Source organism: Scomber scombrus, chromosome 10, assembly GCF_963691925.1.
Source record: "Scomber scombrus chromosome 10, fScoSco1.1, whole genome shotgun sequence".
NCBI lineage: Eukaryota > Metazoa > Chordata > Actinopteri > Scombriformes > Scombridae > Scomber > Scomber scombrus.
Genome location: NC_084979.1, coordinates 16,865,424 through 16,884,129, shown reverse-complemented (window position 1 = coordinate 16,884,129; position 18,706 = coordinate 16,865,424). Strand labels below are relative to the sequence as shown.

The 18,706-nt window shown below is 41.6% G+C and overlaps 1 protein-coding gene across 1 annotated transcript; it reads left to right on the top strand.

The window, feature by feature from the left end:
* Nucleotides 1-3,137: 3,137 nt before the first annotated feature.
* On the top strand, nt 3,138-13,646 carry LOC133987166 (protein Wnt-2b-A-like). Its single transcript, XM_062426447.1, has 5 exons — nt 3,138-3,316; nt 5,998-6,218; nt 9,055-9,332; nt 10,847-11,111; nt 13,303-13,646. Exons 1-5 carry the CDS (start codon nt 3,138-3,140, stop codon nt 13,530-13,532), a joined length of 1,173 nt encoding a protein of 390 aa, XP_062282431.1. The 3' UTR covers nt 13,533-13,646.
* The last annotated feature ends 5,060 nt before the right edge of the window (nt 13,647-18,706 follow it).

Genomic DNA, 18,706 nt, shown 5'->3' with positions numbered 1-18,706 from the left:
TACATCTACTCCCTCATAAAAATAAAAATAATATTTTTTTTTAATTTATAATAAATTACTAGATTAAAAATGTCTCTTATCAGTGAAAAGTCCATTCTCAATGTGTGCTGGAGGTTTCCACTGCACATGAGTTGCATATTGGACCATGACTGGCTTTCAAACTAGTTGTGATGTCACAAATCCTGCTTATAGGTGCATTTATTAAATTCAGATTCAAGGTGAACACATGAACATTGTTCCTTCATGTGACCAAAAACAGTCACATGAATCATTTTTGTAAGTTTTGGAAGGAACTGAAGGTTGATGACATCCTGCTGCTGATTGGGGTACCAGATTTGAAAACGCTCATGAGTTGTTTTATAAGACAGTGACAAACAACTTATTTTATTGTTCAGGCAGGAGCACTTGTTAGTATTAAAAGTTAGTAAATTATGGTGGACACAAGAAGAATCCTCAGCTCCATAAATTACTTGAAATCATCTACTTTTGTCTCCCTCCTGCCCTGTGTTGAGTTTGCCTGTGTGTCCCATCAGTTGCCTGACAACAGGCTGTACTGCCAGGAGATGGGTATACACGCTGAGTTCATCCCTGGACTGCCTGACTGGTGACAGCCCACAGCGTGATCCCTATAGGGGACACATTACTGGGCCATTAGTCCAACTCTTCCACAGAGAGTGCATGCCTCTGGTCTGCCCTTGGTTCATTCAGTCCGTTACCTTCTCTTCCTGCAACTTTCCTTTCAGAAATAATCCTGAGTGATTATAATGTATCAACACAGAAATCAATTGGATTAGTCAAAACCCCCTGCCTCTGTAAATCTCACCTTTATCCCTCCTTCACACCAGTGCAGCATTTAAACACAGCAAACCCTGTCAGTACTTTTCCTCTGAGGAGATGGTTGCCAGATTGGACCTTGTACATCAGGGCAAACTTTTCTTCCAACTGACAAGAAGGCACTTGACTCTGTTATTGTTTATGAAGAGAAAGCTGGGGTCAAGTTCACAGGCTGGGAGAGAGAAAGACAGAGAGAGAGCCTGTTCCAACTCCAGCCCCACGAGAGCAAGCATAACTCAGCCATGTTTGTGCTTCCCTAATTCCTTTTGATTTAGCAGAAAATTGTGAGCTAAGCTGCGGCGCACAAATATTCACCACAGCTTAGCTTTTTTTTGCCTCACCTCGCAGCCTCTTACAAATCTGTACCCACTCTAGTCTTTTTGTGTGTGCGTGTGCCTGTCTCTGAAAATGTAAAATGTTTGAAAGTGTGTGTGCGTGTGTGCATGTGTGTGTGTGTGTGTGTGTGTGTCCCATTCTGACAGGAACTTGCCTGCCGAACTCTAAGCAGAAATACAAATGTCTCTAAAAGGAGCTTAGCTTTAAACAGCAGCTTTGGCATAAATACTAGAGCTGTTTTCTCAAGCTTTTGATGAAATAGCAGTTTGCGACAGCTATAGCTAATTCTAATAGTTTCAATTCCGACAGGAATTTCCTGATTTGTTTACTTGTTTGTTAGTATTACTGGGTCAGCTGAATCAACTGTGGTATTCTAAACCTAATATCGCCAACGCCCCAGACAAGTTCATGTCTACGTTGATAAAAACTGCATATGAACAATTCAAGCGGTGGTTTTTGAGTTTATGAAAAGTCTTGGGTTACTCTAACTTTTTTTAAAACTCTGTCAGGAGCCATTCAAGGACAAATAGAAACATCAGAGGTTTGATGATGGATGACAGCTCACTGCCAACTCTGAAGACAACCTGAAGACACACACAAACACATGGAAAGAAAGGTAAGGATGGTCACTCCACGGACAATGTACAGTGTTTGTGTGTGTGCGTGTATGCATGCTGTATTCCAGCGCTGTCTCAGCACTCTCTCTCTTACACATGTGGTTCATATTTAAGCCATAGTGCTGTTCCACTGGACGATTTGGCTCTGTTCTCCCAGTCCCACATTCCCAGCTTTTTTTCTGACTTTCACTTCTGCTGTACTTTAGGTGGTGCAAGGCTGCAGACATTAAATAAGTAATTGTGAAAATGAATAATAAATATAAAATGAATTTTATTAATCATTTGTTTTCTTTATGTATGTAATCACAGCGCAAAGTAGTTAATGTCAATGTGATTTAAATGTGCCAAAATTATGCCAAATTATAAGCAGGTTGACTTTACACAATTAGAACAGCATGAAACATTACAACCGAGAATATTGGTAATCATAATTACTGATACTCAACAAAAACACTGACATATCTCCTATATTATCAACTCTAGCTTATGTGTGACTACTGATATTAATAATTCAATTTTAACATATTTATGCATTCTGGAAATTTCTTACATAAAACATTTGAATATTTCAGCATTTGCTATTTAAAGGAACCATAATAAGAATTATCCGGTTTTACTCGGTTCTAAAATGAAGGCGCCTTCATTAATTCTAATCATTTTTGTCTGTGGTTACAGATGACCTCCTCACATTAGGACCGTCTCGACCTCAACAGCATCTTCACCCCTCACCTCTGCACCAACACACACACAAAGAAGCACCTCTCTCCATCCATCCCTCTTTTAATATCTCCTTCCTCGTCAAACTCTGTAACCCCTATCTGCCCAATGGACGAGAGCCCTCCCTCGTGTCTCTCTCTCTCTCTCTCTCTCTCTCTCTCTCTCTCAGCTCTGACTCTGTCCAACGCGCACTGATAAAGGAGAGGTCCGGTACGAGGATCGGATCCAGCACAGACCCGACAGAACCGCAGCCAGTCACACATTTACCAACCTTTAGTTCCAGTTGCGATTCGGACCATATTTGTGCCTCTGAACTGAGCAAAAGCTGAGGATAAGTGTTTGAGGAGCTGACTGGAGAGGTGAAACAGTCGACACTTGTTGCTGGTCTTGTCAGGTAAACCTCCTGTCGGCAGGCAAGAGTGCTCAGTGGAGAGTCTGGTGCGCACATGGCACCGAAAAAGCGCTCCTCACACTCCTGACAGACGCGCAACATGGAGCCACACACACTGGATAAGGAGGCCTGCTGTATGTGTGCTTAACCTGCTTCACATCAAACCTTATCTATTAAAGTTGGACATTTTCTTCTGCAATCTTAATTTTTTGGGGGAGGGTGGGCATAAAAACAGAAGAGCCATGTTGGGTTTGAACAGGATTGTGAGCCTCCGGGCAGCCCGGATTCGCAGCTGTGGTTCACCGGGAGTCAGACTCTCTTCCCGGTCTTCGTCATGCCAAAACCTCGGTGCCAGCTCGAGGATTTACTGTGCGTGTCTGTTGCTGCTGCTGCTCGTCACCCCTCGAGTGGACTCATGGTGGTGAGTAGAGTCTGCATCCATCACACCTACAGGCCTACCTGTCTGCTGAAAAGATTTATGGGAGCTCAATCTATATATTTTCTTTTCCTGGAAAATGTATGTTAAGAAAGTATATTTATCATGCATGCATGTATGTCATGCAAATTAAATGATTCGTCTGACCGTAAAAGAAAAGGAAAGACATGCCACGTGATTTCGTTAAAACCTCCAGGCATTCAAACTGCCAACGAATTTAACTTATAATTTTATTAAACCTTCTCCAAAAACGCAAAAAGCAAAACCTGTCCCTATTAAATGCGAGCAGAGGTTTTCCAGCGGCCAGACAAGGCCGTAATGAGGGTTTGTATTAGATAATTTATTGTCGCGGAAATTAAGCCCGCAGTGCTTTTCTCATCAATGTTGCTGGCAAAAAAGGTGGACTTTATTATTCTCTTGCAACTTTTGCAATAATTTAAACGCAGGAAGTTTATAAATTTGAGTTTCATAGACTATTATTTGTCACGACTGAGTGCACTGGCTTGTAATTTTTATGAGGTAACGACTGCAAAGAAAAACTCTAAATGTGTTTTTCTGTCATCGTTTAATTTAGCTCCACTTGTTTCTGAAAAAAGAAGGGAAAAAACATGATGGAGCTTTAACAGTTAAAAAAAAAAATAATAATAAAAATACGAGTTTGTGAATGAGACTCGAGTTTCTTTAGGACCCTTTTCTCTAAAATGCATTTTCTTCTTGTCAGTTTGTTGGCCTGCCATATTCAACAATAATAATACAGCGATAAATGTAATTTATGCCCGCGCTGTTGGCTAAGCGCGTGTTCAGCTCACCTGGAGCCTGCATTCAACAAAGCCATTAATTCAGCAGGTATACCCCCACCCACACCCACACACACATACATGACTACACTAAAATACCCCAAAACCAGCCATCTAGAGCATAGGTGAGGGGTGAAAAAATATCTCATTGCCTGCGCAATAACATACGTGAAAATGTCCATGTGTGTGAGTGTGTTTATAGGAGAAGTGTCTGTGTGTGGGCGGGTGTAGGGGTGATGGAATGCCTAATAGTTTGTGTAGATTAAAAGCAGTTATGGGGAGTAGTTGGAAGAGTGTGTGTTAAGGCTTTGGCTGGCTATTATTGGCTTTGAGGGGAATTCAGTGTAGGAGATACAGTATCTAACTGTTTATCATATTTCCGTGGGTGTAAGTGATGATATGGACAGATCTGGGGCTTTAACTCCCCCACAGGGATGTTCAGCACCATTTAAGAAATCTATTATTAAATATAAATACATAATGTCTATAATGCATTCATTTAAATCTCTAGTTATTCATCAAGGTTAATATTCTGAAAAGTGGAACGTGTTAAATGTTGAATTTCATTGTGTTGTCTTTGCATGTCTGCACCAGACAGTTTGCAAGTTTTCCCTTTTGACCTTTTCATGCATAATAGAAAAGCAAATTTATGCACATTATATTACTTCATCTGTGCTTTCTTAGTGAATGGGTCAGGAAATCCCAAGACTAAAATTAGTTTTTCTTACTGATAATAGAAGAGAAACTGATCAGGTTACTAATGGCCACATTTTGTGAGTGTTTCTTGTATGATCTAGGAAATCTTGAGAAGATATAACATGGGAGGAACTGTGGCTGTCATCAGAAGCCTTCAGAGGCCTTCAGTCATCTTTCACTTGTCTTTCTCTTGTAATCCATAGTATAGTCGCTGGGCTTTACAGCATGTTGTTTTAAACCTGCAGACAATGATTTACTATCCTATAAAATCCACAAGTCTTCCTGACTCTCAGAGAGAAAAAGAGAGAAAATTAAGTGTGAATTGCTGCTCTGGCTCTTTCCTTTGATGAGCACTTTGTTCTTATTCCTCTTCTCTAATCCCACTCTGGGGAGTAGAGAGCCTCCAGTCTCCATCCTCTTGCCCGGCCTCGTAAAAAACACGACCACACAGCTACACGCTCCCTGACCTCCCCTCACGGACCCGCCAAAGCCCTGCAGCCACCGAGCTGCGAGTCCTCTCGTGTTCACACACAGAGGCACGTCACGATTAGGTTCACACTAAAACAGAGTTTATCTTGGACTAGCTCAAACGCAGCATTTATCTTGATGGGATACTGTAACAGTCCGTTTTATTAGGACAAGGAGAACGATTGGAAGAAGCATGCAGGAGAAATGTGGGTAAGATGAGAATGAGAGGGAGCGAGCAAAAACGTCAGAGAGGAGTAAAGTGAGTAAAGGGGGTCTTAGTTTGACAGGGTTATTAGAGGCCCCAGACTTCTTGCTCTGATTTGTGACGACATGATTTCAACTATCCCACTGGGAAACATTTAAACACACATACACATGCAGGTCCTGTGGGGAGAGGTTAAGTGCTTATTTATTTGGAGAGCAGAGTAAATGGTTTCCACTCCCCTCCTCCTCGCAAACCTTAAACTGTTAAGTGTAGTGAACTCTGACTCACAGAGGACTGTTGCTGAAGCTCTCCTTCACACCATTCATTACCTATAAGTGTGCATAAGCACCTATCATATGAGAGCAACTATACACACTAATCAATAGTAATATTTAAATAAATCAATCTAGTATACTTTATTTGGATTATGAATATGAATCCGTCCTCCTATTTTGTTCAAAACTGCCTAGAATTTATTTAGCATTTTCTTGCATCTTCAGGTACATTGGTGCATTGGGTGCCCGTGTGATCTGTAACAACATCCCAGCCTTGGTGAACAAGCAGCGGCAACTCTGCCAAAGCCACCCAGATATCATGCAAGCCATCGGTGAGGGCACAAAGGAGTGGATCAGAGAGTGCCAGCACCAGTTCAGACACCATCGCTGGAATTGCAGCACACTGGAACGTGACCCCACCGTGTTTGGACGTGTTTTGCTACGGAGTAAGTCCATATGCGTGTCTACATGTATGTCTGTCTAATTACTGACTATGTGTCCAAAGAGTTCGGATACTGAGCTTGAAGGATCCGGAGCTTGAACCTGAGCCCTGTCTGCTATTATGTCAGTCTTCATTTTCACCCCTCTTCTTCATTTTAACTGCCTTCCATCCTTATCTCTCCCTTCTCTTCTCGCTCTGTTCTTTCTCCGATCTTTCCTTCTCATACTCACGTATGCTGGTGCTCCATGTTTATAATCCCTAATGGACTGTTGTAATGCCTTATGCCTCGTCAATAAACATACAGACTTCAGGACGTGGGCTTGCCGTCATTTTGTTTTTCCACTCCTGCCAGACCTCCACGTTTGTAACAGATTCCTGCGTATACACACATGCACAGGTGCACATGCATGTTAACATACATATTTCCCCTGTGTTTGTAGCCAAAACATGCATAATACCTCCATATAAAGTTTATGACTGCAGACATTAACATTTATTAAATAACACAGAGACAGAGGAAAGATCAAGATTGATAACTACTGTATGAGTTACCCATCAGAATTAGAATCATCTTTATTGGCCAAGTATTGTTACACATACGAGGAATTTGACTCCAGTTTAGTGGCTCTCAGTGCACTTACACAAAATAACAACATAATGCAATGCAATGATGTTGCATAAGCTACCATAGATCATTACCGTGCACTCTGAATGCAGTGATTGGACGCAGTTATGCACCTGAAAGTCACTGTCGCATGCAGTGCAACCAGGGATTCTTGGATAGTCCTTACTCTTTAACTTGCTTTTTCAGCAAAGTGTGGTAAATGCTTCATTCAGAGCAGTTCAATGAAGCATATCTGAATACAGGTTGCACAAAATAAGGTATTTGTCTATGCAAACTTAGCCTCTGACATCACTGACTCTCCTTGGCTTGTTATTGTCCCTCTTCCCGTCATCTTATAAGAATGTGTGCGGGCCGACGATGCATGGAAAAAAGCAGCAGATATAGATATACAGGCTGTGTATGTGTGTGTGCAAGTGTGTGTGCATGCATTTGTGTGTGTGTGTGGTGGAGAGGAATAAACAGTAATGCAGATGTAAATATTTAGAGAGATATTCTCACTGTCAGACAAACAGCGAACGTTTGAATGATGACCAGTAATGCCCTCCTCAATCCTCCCACACATACACCCCCTCAGCACCCACAGCTCCTGTCTCCTCAACCCAGGGATGAAATGAGACATTCCAGTGGATACAGAATAATAAGGTTGGACCACACAAACTCTTGGTTTGCAAAGCGCCTTATTGTCAGATACAAATATATGTCTACATGGCCCACCTTAAGCAATTTATGATCAGTATTATAGCAGAAAGCTTGGTGGTTGAAGTGCTGGTAAATCTAGATTAAAAATCAAGATTAAAAATTCAGCAATTCTCTACAGGATGTAAAGTTAATCAAACAACATGACAGCGATGGTCAGGTCAAACAACAACCTGCAATGTTAATGTTCTTAGAGCCTTAACAGCAGCAGAGCTAAAAATATAACGTGTTGAAGGTGGTGCTATAGAAGAGTGCTTTGAGGTCATAAAGGAGTGGTTTTGTCATCGTGGGAACTTAATTTGATTAGCAAATTAAAATGTGCCTATTACATACTGAAATATTGTGTATACAGAGGTGACACTGTAGCCTGAGGCTAATGGCAAAAGCAAAGCTCAACAGTTAGTCTCAGTGTTAGTCTCAGTGCAGTTTCTCATTGACAAGTTTATCTTCTGAGGATCATGAATGTGCTCAGTAAATTTTATTTGAGCAATCTTTATTTACCTGTTTTTCTACTAGAGGAAAGTTTGCACAGTCACCAGAAACATCATCCTCTGGGAACCATTAATGTCCACAGCAATTTTAATTTAGTTTTTGATAATTTGTCATAGATGAGAGCATTAGTTCTCTGTAGTTCGTTGGAGGGTTAAGGACTAAAATCATTAGGAGCCATCAATATCTTTACCAAATTGTATTGCTGATAGTTCTTTGTATACTGCATGTTCCTCTGGACTTCCTCTGACTGACTGAGGCCATATGGGCATAATGTTGGCAATGAAAATTGACAAAATATAGCTCTGCTTGCTTGTACTTGAGAAAGAGCTGATTTCATACAGGGGATGTATTTATTCACTGGGGAGATTACTCTCAATCCAGGTGCAGCATTTTCTTTTTGGACTTTGAGGCACTAAGTGAAAACCACATGTTTGTTCGGTTGACCGAGTGATTTAAGACGAACAAGTTCTGGCTACCATGTTGTCTTTTGGTGCATTCACTCCCACGGGTTCTGCAACTGTGACCAAACACTATATCTAATTCTCTATGTGTCTTTGGCCACACAATAGATGAGTCAGTTCTAAGGAACTAAAGAGTCCAGAAAAGAACAGATGAGCACAGCAATGGTAGATAATGCTGTCATGACATCACCCTGGCGCTGATTAATGGGGTATCACTGTGTCTGTATTTAAACAATTTATGTGAGCAGAGGAGAGCCCCGCTGCTAGGATTATTTCCATGATAATATTTGAACAGAGCAGTCCTATACTCCACATCAGGCCTGATATGCCCCCGTCAGCTGCACCTTGTCCTGATGGCTCACACCCAGGCCTGGTCATGGCATTATGTGTATCTGTCTATGCATGTTAACAGGAGGGCTGTAAAGTGCCAAGTCTTTAGGTCTTGGAGCATTGCATTATATGAGTCAATGCAAATTCTGTATTCAGAAATAGATTGCGTTATTCTAACTTCAGCCTCAGTCTAACAATTGTTTCTTTCTTTCTTTTGCACTTTCTCTGTTTCTCAGGCAGTCGTGAAGCAGCATTCGTCTACGCCATCTCATCAGCAGGAGTGGTGTATGCGCTTACTCGCGCTTGCAGCCAAGGGGAGCTGAAGACATGCAACTGTGACCCGCACAAGCGTGGACGGGCCAGCGATGAGAGAGGAGAATTTGATTGGGGTGGCTGCAGTGATAATATTAACTACGGGATAAAGTTTGCCAAAGCCTTCATAGATGCCAAAGAGAGGACCGTCCGAGATGCACGGGCACTCATGAACCTACACAACAACCGCTGTGGCAGAACAGTAAGTGTGTCACTACAGTAAAACCTGTTTTGGAAGTCAATCCACCATAATTATGAAAAAGATATTTCTTCACTTACATCTAGTGGTATACTTAGCTATGCAGGTAGGTTTTATTTCCCAATTTTTGACATACTTGTATCTGGTATCACATTCACATCTAGTATTAACATGCAGTCTCTATCTGGATATGTTATCTGGACAATGACAACTGATCGCAAGCCTTTGCATTTACATTAGATATTAAATAAGCTTTCTTGTCATTTCGATTCCACCCACATTGTGATATGCAAATTAGGACATTGGAGCTTGTAGATTGACAACGATCATAGCATATCTCAGTTCAAGGAAAACAAAACTGCTGTATGGGTTCACGTTATTTTTCCTTTGCAGTATGGGTTCAAGTTATTTTTCCTTTGCAGTATGGGTTCAAGTTTTTTTTCCTTTGCAGTATGGGTTCATGTTATTTTTCCTTTGCAGAGGAAAATTATCTGTGTATAAGCGCAAAATGCACTGTCTGCTGACTTTGTTAAACTGCTTTGTTAGTGTTAGTTTACAACCTAAGTGAGGCATTAGAGGCACCGCAAGAGAATGACTCATGGTCAGACCAGTCTCTGACCTGTCAAAATGTATTTATGTGTTGAGGCAAAAAGCAGGTGGGACAGGAAAAAGCTTGGGCAGGGTTGTAAGCATAAACTGCAGGAACTACCATGGCTAATGGGCTAACAAGAGCATTCAACAAGCTGAATATTAAAATGGCTGGACATTGGAGAGTTTTGCAATATCACACGTCAGAGCTGAATCCAATTGAAATTTATGCAAATGAGGCGGGGTCAATTTGAGTCCTGCACTTAAAATATCTCAGTGTTCCTTATAGAAATAAACAGGAGCCAAATCTGGTGTGACAGCAGCTACAGCACATATAGGAAAGGCTGCGCGGGATGCTTTTGAATTTGTTTGAACTAGATATTTGAAGTGACAGTCCTATTGCATTTACATCTTACATTAACAGTCTTTTTCCTAGATAAGAGTATTTATTTGTAGATAAGACTTTATATTTTACATTTTCAGAAGTATAAATCAAATCAGAGATTTGTGCCATGACCCCCAATACAACTGAGGTAAATGGAATTTTGTTTGTGGTGCTCACAGCTTTAAAAAAAAAAATAGAATAAAAATGAAACCGTGTCCCCATAATTATGGATCATCCACAGATCCTGCTGTCCTTTTCTTTTTTTATGGGTACAATTAACTTTTTGTGTAATTTTTCAATGCTTTAAGCAACAACAAAAATCTATTCAGCTCCATTTTATTGGAGTGGAGGTAGAACTCTGGCAGAAATATGAATACCACTAGGTATTCAGAGAAAAAATATGTTTTCATGTAATTTGGGTAAACCAACCCTTTAAAAAACCTTGCCTGCATTAATGCTATATTTTTAGAACATGTAAAACTGAAAAAATGTCATTATGAAAAAACAACATATAGACAATCCTGACTTCTCTGCATGTATTTAGGCAGTGAAGCGTTTCATGAAGCTGGAGTGTAAATGTCACGGTGTGAGTGGCTCGTGCACACTGCGGACATGCTGGATGGCCATGTCAGACTTCAGGAAGACCGGTGACTACCTGAGGAGGAAGTACAATGGGGCCATCGAGGTGACAATGAATCAGGATGGGACAGGCTTCGCTGTAGCTAATAAAGCCTTCAGAAAGGCCACCAAGAACGACCTGGTCTACTTTGAAACCTCCCCGGATTACTGCCTGCTAGACAAAGAAGCAGGTAAGACAACAGAGGCAGAGAAGAGGGTAGATCTGACTGAAAGATGCAGAGAGGCTGTTTCTCATGGATGTTGATGGATTGCCCCGACTGTGTTATGTGTATGTTGTGTGTATGTTCATGCATGACTAGTATGTTTGTGTGTGTGAATGTCAGTGTGTGCGTGTAATGGTATTCAGATAACACAGCAGGCCTCCCGTGTGATGTCTATGGAAGCTAATATCCTTGTACCCCGAGGACATGGTCGTTTTTGTGACCACCTGACCTCTGTCAGTCTCTGTCAACACACATAAGCACACCCCACGGTCAGAGGATGTGTTGATCAACCATCCTACAATGCATCTAATCGGTTACGATTGTTTCTGATTGGCTGTATGGTGGATGAAATGCTCCAAACTTTTAGGATCGATGCCTCCATCACTCAGAAACTGAAGCTCTATCCACTTTTTTCCTCCTCCTCGCTCTCTTTGTCTGCATCGCCCTTCATCCCTTCGTCCATCCTCCCCCTCTTTCTCACCTTCCCGGTGGAATCCACAGCCTAGGGACACAAGCAGCTAATTTAAAAAAAAAAAGAAAAAAGAAAAATCACTTCTTTCTGTCTGTCACAGTCTCTCTCACTCTCTGTCTTTCTGAACTAAGCGTAGCTGGAGGGCAGAGTGGGCCTCAGAGTGTGAGAGCCTGTCTGTCTGTCACGCTCCACTGTCCATTTAACCCTCACACACACATACACACACCCGCACACACACATAGAGCGGCTTCAAAGGGAGTAGTGGCTTGGGAAAGGCAGTGTAACTATAGGCCACTCTACCAACACTGCATAGTTGTGTGTGTGGGTCTGTTGTTCCATGGGCAGCTTGTTGTGATAGGTAGCAGTTCAAACAGGGAGCTTCTCACACCAAACACCAGCACTAATCTCTGTGGGGATGACATTCACACAAGACACAGACAATATGCCTCTGCATTAGGTAACAGCCAGACTGATCAACACTATGATACACTCTGTACTGGTTGCTAGCATGCTAATGTAGTTTAAACATGGAATCAAATAGTATAGTAATATCTAAAGTGGACTTAAAACATCAGGTTTCTGTTCCAAAACTGTACCTCATTCAAAACCACATTAACATTTAATAATGCAAATGAATAAAAGTCCAGCCCTGGAAGATAAACAGTATGTCCTGCTGTTCACTCCACTTGTCTGGACAGGGATGATGCATTTAGAAAACAAAATAGAGTAAAGCTGTTCATTTAAAATTCTTGTTTTTAGTTGCCATTAACTAACACCATTTCCAACAAGCCAAAGGCTGTCGCAGTCTTGGCGTTCCCCGTAATTTGGAACAGTCAAGCCAGAAAAACCACACTTCAGTCTCCAAGTTGTAATTCTGAGTCAGAGATATCAGGAATCTTGACAGACACAATCTTTTTCCCTTGGTGAAAAGATGTACAGAAGTGTCAACAAAAGAAGTGTAGCAAAATGGCAGCAAAGCCACCATCACACTCTAAATGAATAAAACACCAATATAAACTATTTGGTTATCCAAAAGGAGCAATACACTGTTTGTTTGTATTTGTTTTTCACCCGAGGTTCACAAACTGCACATGTAGCTCGTTTAATGTAAAATTACAATTTGGAATATTTCCCTCTTCTTACAGCTTCATGTGAATGCAGTATAAACCCCCAGCGTCAAAGACTGAGGCCAGTCGAGTACCAAGCTGTAAGAATGGTGTAGATATTTTTAGACAGTAAAGAAACAGCAAAAAAGCGAAAAAATGTGATATCAGAATAGAGCAAAGGTCGATATCAGGAGGGAGAAATTTATGATGAGGTGTAATAAGCCTACATATGTCATAGGAGCTTTAGTTTTGAATGCTAAACGATAAATAGTTGTTTCACTTTGTAAAATCATGAAGGGTTCACATTCTAATCATAAGTGCTATGGTAGATATTTGTTTTTATTGGGGTGTGATGGTAACCAAGGAACATAAGTCACTTTTTCAGAAAGACAGATGAAAGAAATCCTCAATGAGAGACTGCACTGAGACTAATTAATCAGCAGGACTGGTTTTATATAAAATGATCTACTGGCTGCTTTTTGTTTTTTGTTTTGGTAAGGAAGTGAAACATAAGAAAATAGCTTTAGTTTCAGTTTAACTTTTAGCCCTTATAGCTAACCCTTTTGGACTCTCTCTGCAGGGTCCCTGGGCACGGCTGGGCGTGTCTGCAATAAGTCATCACGTGGCACCGACGGCTGCGAGGTCATGTGCTGTGGACGGGGGTACGACACCACCCGAGTCAAGCAAATCACCAAGTGTGAGTGCAAGTTCAAATGGTGCTGCGCTGTGGAGTGTAAGGACTGCGAGGAAGCTGTGGACATACACACGTGCAAGTCCCCCAAAAGAGCTGAATGGTTGGACCAGACCTGAGGACGCACCCCCTGTAATGCAACCCCACCCCTTTCCCCTTTGCAGGTCATCCTGTGGAATCTGGAATTCTGGGAAAGTTTGTCCAAAAGTGCTCTGCATCTCCGCCCTCCCCTGCCCCCGTCTTGGTTCATCATTGCATGGCTTTTCTACCCATTTCTGTGAAAGCACTAGAATTCAATACCCATCAATATGAATAAATAACCATTAGCCCCTGTTTGTGAGACTGAACTGCTGGAATCAGATGATGACTAGCGTGTGGTTCTGGGTTAAAAATGGTTTGCTGCTTTCATGATGCTTTAAAGACACATTTTCACATTAACTGAGCCTTCAAACATATCCAGTATTATTACAACAACATAATATATTCACATCATTTTCTTTCTTTTTTGGGGGGAAATACACTTTAATCTACCAAAACGAATGCTTGGTTGGACTTTGGGAAGTAGCTTGACAAGTGCACTTTGAGAAGTGGACATCTAAGTGTTTGGCTCGGTGTGGTCAAACAGAAGTCCAGGCAGAGGACTACCAGAAGACAGGGAGATGGACACCAGATGAATAAATGGACGGATGCGTCATTGGAACTTTGAATGCAACTATAAAAAAAAGAAAAAAGAAAAGAAAGAAAAGCTGTTTAAAGTGATTTATTTAAAATTGTAAAGTGTTGTTTCATTTCTCATCTGCGGATGAGACTGCACTATATTGACTGACATGAGGAGAGAGAAGAGCACTCCTATTATTGTGATTATACAGTGTACTCTAGTTTTCAGTGTGTACGACAAACTGCCTGCCGTTGAGAGGAAGATGATGAAGAAGAAGAGGGCCTGGAAGGTCACACATAACCACAACCTCAGACAGATTTCACTTCTGTGCTCTCCAGCTTGCTTGTATAACATTGTGTATATTGCATTATCTAAACAGATGTTCATATGAAATATATGGTGCATTAGTATGACACTGGGATCTTTGTTTTTTGTTTAAACAGACTCACATACAGAAGGTTAGAGCAAGAAAGAGACCAGATAGTGCCGTCAGAGCAGGACTAATCAGTGTGATTGATCAGGATAGTGATTAAGTCCTGTTGTACACACACACACACACACACACACACACACACACACACACACACACACACACACACACACACACACACACACACACACACACACACATCAGCATGACTTGAGGCTGGTAGTAATAATACAATTTATGTCAGTAACAAAGGCTGATTCTGTGTGAGTTGGGATGGGGTGCGTTATATCAGACAAGGGGAGGGAAGTGTTTGATTAAAGGCCCAACCTCAACCCCAACCCCTGCTGGCCTCATCCCACCCCTCGCTATGTGGAATTCCAGGTGGGTCCCAGGCTAATGACTAGATGGCTGTAATTACCCGGGGCTGTTGATAGCTGGTGATTGGCCATGGTCGTGCCACAGAGGACCTAGTGTGGGCTCCTGCTGAGACCACATTTAATCATAGGCTTCTTGGCCGGCTTATCAAAGGGAATACTTTCCAGCAATCTTCTCTGCCTCAGCCCCCTCTGCTCCCCAGCCTCTCAGACTAGTTCAGGCTTCCTTATATTAGAATTGAGAGACTCTTGATAACATGAATTCGAAAGGACCTTACACACAAGAGAAAAATTAAGACAAAATGTAGATGCCTCTTTTTGGGAGAGACTAAATGACATAGCATTGATTCATTGCCTCTCTATTAAGAAAACCTCTAATGCCATACAACAATATTACAATAATCCTGCATGCTGTGCTGGTCAATATGACCTGGTGACAAGACCATCTATCCTTGCCCAACCTTAGGACAGGAAGCAGCCATGCACACACACAGGAAATACATTGCATCTACTTTATAGATACCTTAATGCAGGAAGCAGACATAATTCAGGATACAGCAGCTAAAATGAAAATACCAAACTTCCTGAATGTCCTCCTTCAGTACAAACTTATTCTAGTGATACTGCCCCATAAACATTTTTAATGGACAGAATTTAGACCACTTATGACTCACCTGTCAGTCTGCAAACTTAATCTGCCCCAAAAAGAGCCCTTAACATCTTAGAAGTGGCCTTTTAATAGCCACCGGAGGCTGATATCATTAGATAAGATAAGCTTTATTGTCCCTTGGGTTAATATTATCAAGCCATTCCATTCACTGAGACTATTCTAGTGCCAATGTCCTGTGGCACAGTCTATCTGTGTCCTGGATGCCAGGCTGAGAGCATTCCTGTTGAAGAGTATGAGAGGTAAACCATTAGTCTTCCCAGCTGGCAACCAGCGCTGTGGGTCAGGGAGAGGAGAGAGAGAAATGGCATCAAGGTAACTTGGAAGATTTAAAGGATACTTCTGCATTTTTACAACTCTTATTTTAAAAGGTTCTGCATCAGTTCTTTTAGTTATGATAACATTGTACTTACCAAATTAATTGATGAGATTTGTGAATGTGGTGAAATAGCCAAAAGAAGTCAGATGGAGAGGAAACACAAGCAGCCAGACAATCCTTCAGGTTTTAAACAAACCTGCCACGTAAACCTTTGTAAGCATCCATCACAGTTTACAGACAGGCTTTGTGGTTTAGCTTTGATTTACCTAACTTACAGTAGCTGTGTGTGCACACAGTTAATGTAGGACTGTTACCAATATTTCAAGTGGTTTAGATGATCTGGCTAAAATGTTGGTTTGTTGACAATCTGTTTGATTATATCTTGAATTGACTGCTTGTATGTCACCCTCAAATTTCAGCAATTAACTTGGATTCAACATTGTCATTAAAAATAAACATGATGACCAAAGCTACAAATTAAGATTCAAGTCGTAATAAACCAGAATTATCCTTTAAACTCACTAGTAATCTGACTAGGCTCATTGCTCTCAACGCAGCTGTGTGGTAAAACCACAAGCACAAGTAGTTTAGATTTACCTAGTTGGCTTTTAAACATTTTTTGTTGTAATGAAGTGAAATGTAAAGGCTCAGATGTATAATATCAACCCTGAGTGTTAAACTTCTAACTGGAACACTGACACACACATTGCTGCAGTATCTTTAGACTGATAGACACGCAGACAGCGCACATGGCCCAATCATTTATTCACCATCATCACAGTTATTCTTTGTGATCCTTTTTTGCACTTGGTCTATATTCTCTCTCTAGCACTCTTGACTCCCTTTACATCTCAGTAGTGACAGTTATGTAGATATATCAACCTTTTGTTCAGGATGTACTGCATGTCAGACTGAGCTCTGGTTGCCAAATGACAACAACCCTGAGAATAGAGATTGAACTGTACTCCAATTACACACACACATACACATATATACACACACACACACACACACACACACACACACACACACACACACACACACACACACACAAAGTGTGAAGGTAAATGGACAGGACAAGGCCCACCACCGAGACTGTGGGAGTTCTAAACCCAAGTTTGTGACAGAAAAAATGAAGAGGTGTGAGAGCACAAGAAGGGAAGACAACGAGTCAAACGGATGGATGGAGGGGAGAGAAAAATGTATAGGGTTACTTAAGACCTGGCGGCCATGTTTATCAGCAGATCTTAATCTGAGCAGAAAGAACCGCGTTCCCCACAATTCATCATCATTACCCGCCCCATCTGCCACATCTCTCTGAACGCCTCCCTCCTGCTCCTCACCTCTGATACAGGCTTCTGTCGGTAGGAATCTCGCCAGCGACCCCACCAACATTTCCCCAATAACATTCACCTTAGGGTGGTCTGGGTGTCAGCCATGCGATCTGTTTCACACACATATTCACATGTGCATACCTGCAGGCAAGGATAGGACCCCCTTAGTGCCTCCTGAGCTCACCTATCACCTGTCTGGTAAAACCCTCAGTATGTTAGCAAGCCCTTCTACTCTGTCACTCACTGTTTGTGACCAGAGAGTGCATCAAACATACAAGTGTGTGTGTGTGTGTGTGTGTGTGTGTGTGTGTGTGTGTGTGTGTGTGTGTGTGTGTGTGTGTGTGTGTGTGTGTGTGTGTGTGTGTGTGTGTGTGTGTGTGTGTGTGTGTGTGTGTGGTGGGACAGGATGGGTTTACGCCTCAGGGCTAGTAGAACCTGGGTCATTTTTTCCAGAGGTTGGAGAGGGAATCTGGCGAGGTTAGGGGTCATAAAGTTTAGGTGTATCAACAGAAAATCTTCAGCACTATGAATGACCACCACTGATCCGTTGCCTGTTGACACCTCTTAAACATTAACGGCTTGCTCATGTAGCTAAGCTCTTCTCTGGCTGGTCAGCAATGAGGTGAATTTATTCAAAAGAACACCTGCTCTGCTGGATTAAAACCTACAGTATAGCTGCCTACAGTGTCAACTCTTCCATCCATCGTTCATCTCTTTACTCTCCCAACAGGGGGAGGTGTGGGTGTCATCCATTAGGTATTAGGTAGTATGGTTTTGTCAGGAACAGGGTTGGTTTTGGAGGCTGTGGGAGCAGTAGGAGGTGCAGATTTATTAGGGAGCTCAGACTAATATTTACATGACCTGCCAGTACCCAAGGGGTGTTAAGACCAAGGTAAAGAAAGTATAGGTTTGAATTGTAGTATCTGCATTAAAGGAAAATAGGGGATTGCGACAAAAAACAAAAACAACAACAACAAACAAACACTTATCTGCAGCAAAAAATTTCCCACCCCCACCAGTTTTAATATCGTTTTTCCTTTCCTTTTGGTCTCTCATTTCCTATAATGCTTCACATCAACCATTATACCAGGAATCCTTTGATACTGTAGCTTGCTCTAAAGTAACTTAAAATATTTTTCCAAATTGCAACTGGTTGATAGATCAATTCTTTTGTCTGACAAATTGCTAAGAATACAATTAAAACTAGAATTTTTCCAAACAATTTCACCCCACTGGCAAAGCAGTATTTCAGCACTCACTCACCGTATCATGTAAAACATTTCCGGTGCTTCTATAATTGCTCCAACAACTGACACATACAGCCACATGCAGGTTGACCTCAATGAATTTTCCATGAGTAGAAAGCCTGCGTGACCTGACACAGCAGCAATTTGTCAACCCTAATTTATCTGTGATATAACTCACTCGGGTTTAGTGTTGGATAGCAGAATATTCAGCAGGTTCTGTTAATCGAAAGCCACAATGAAGGTTAAAGGACAACGAGTGTGAGG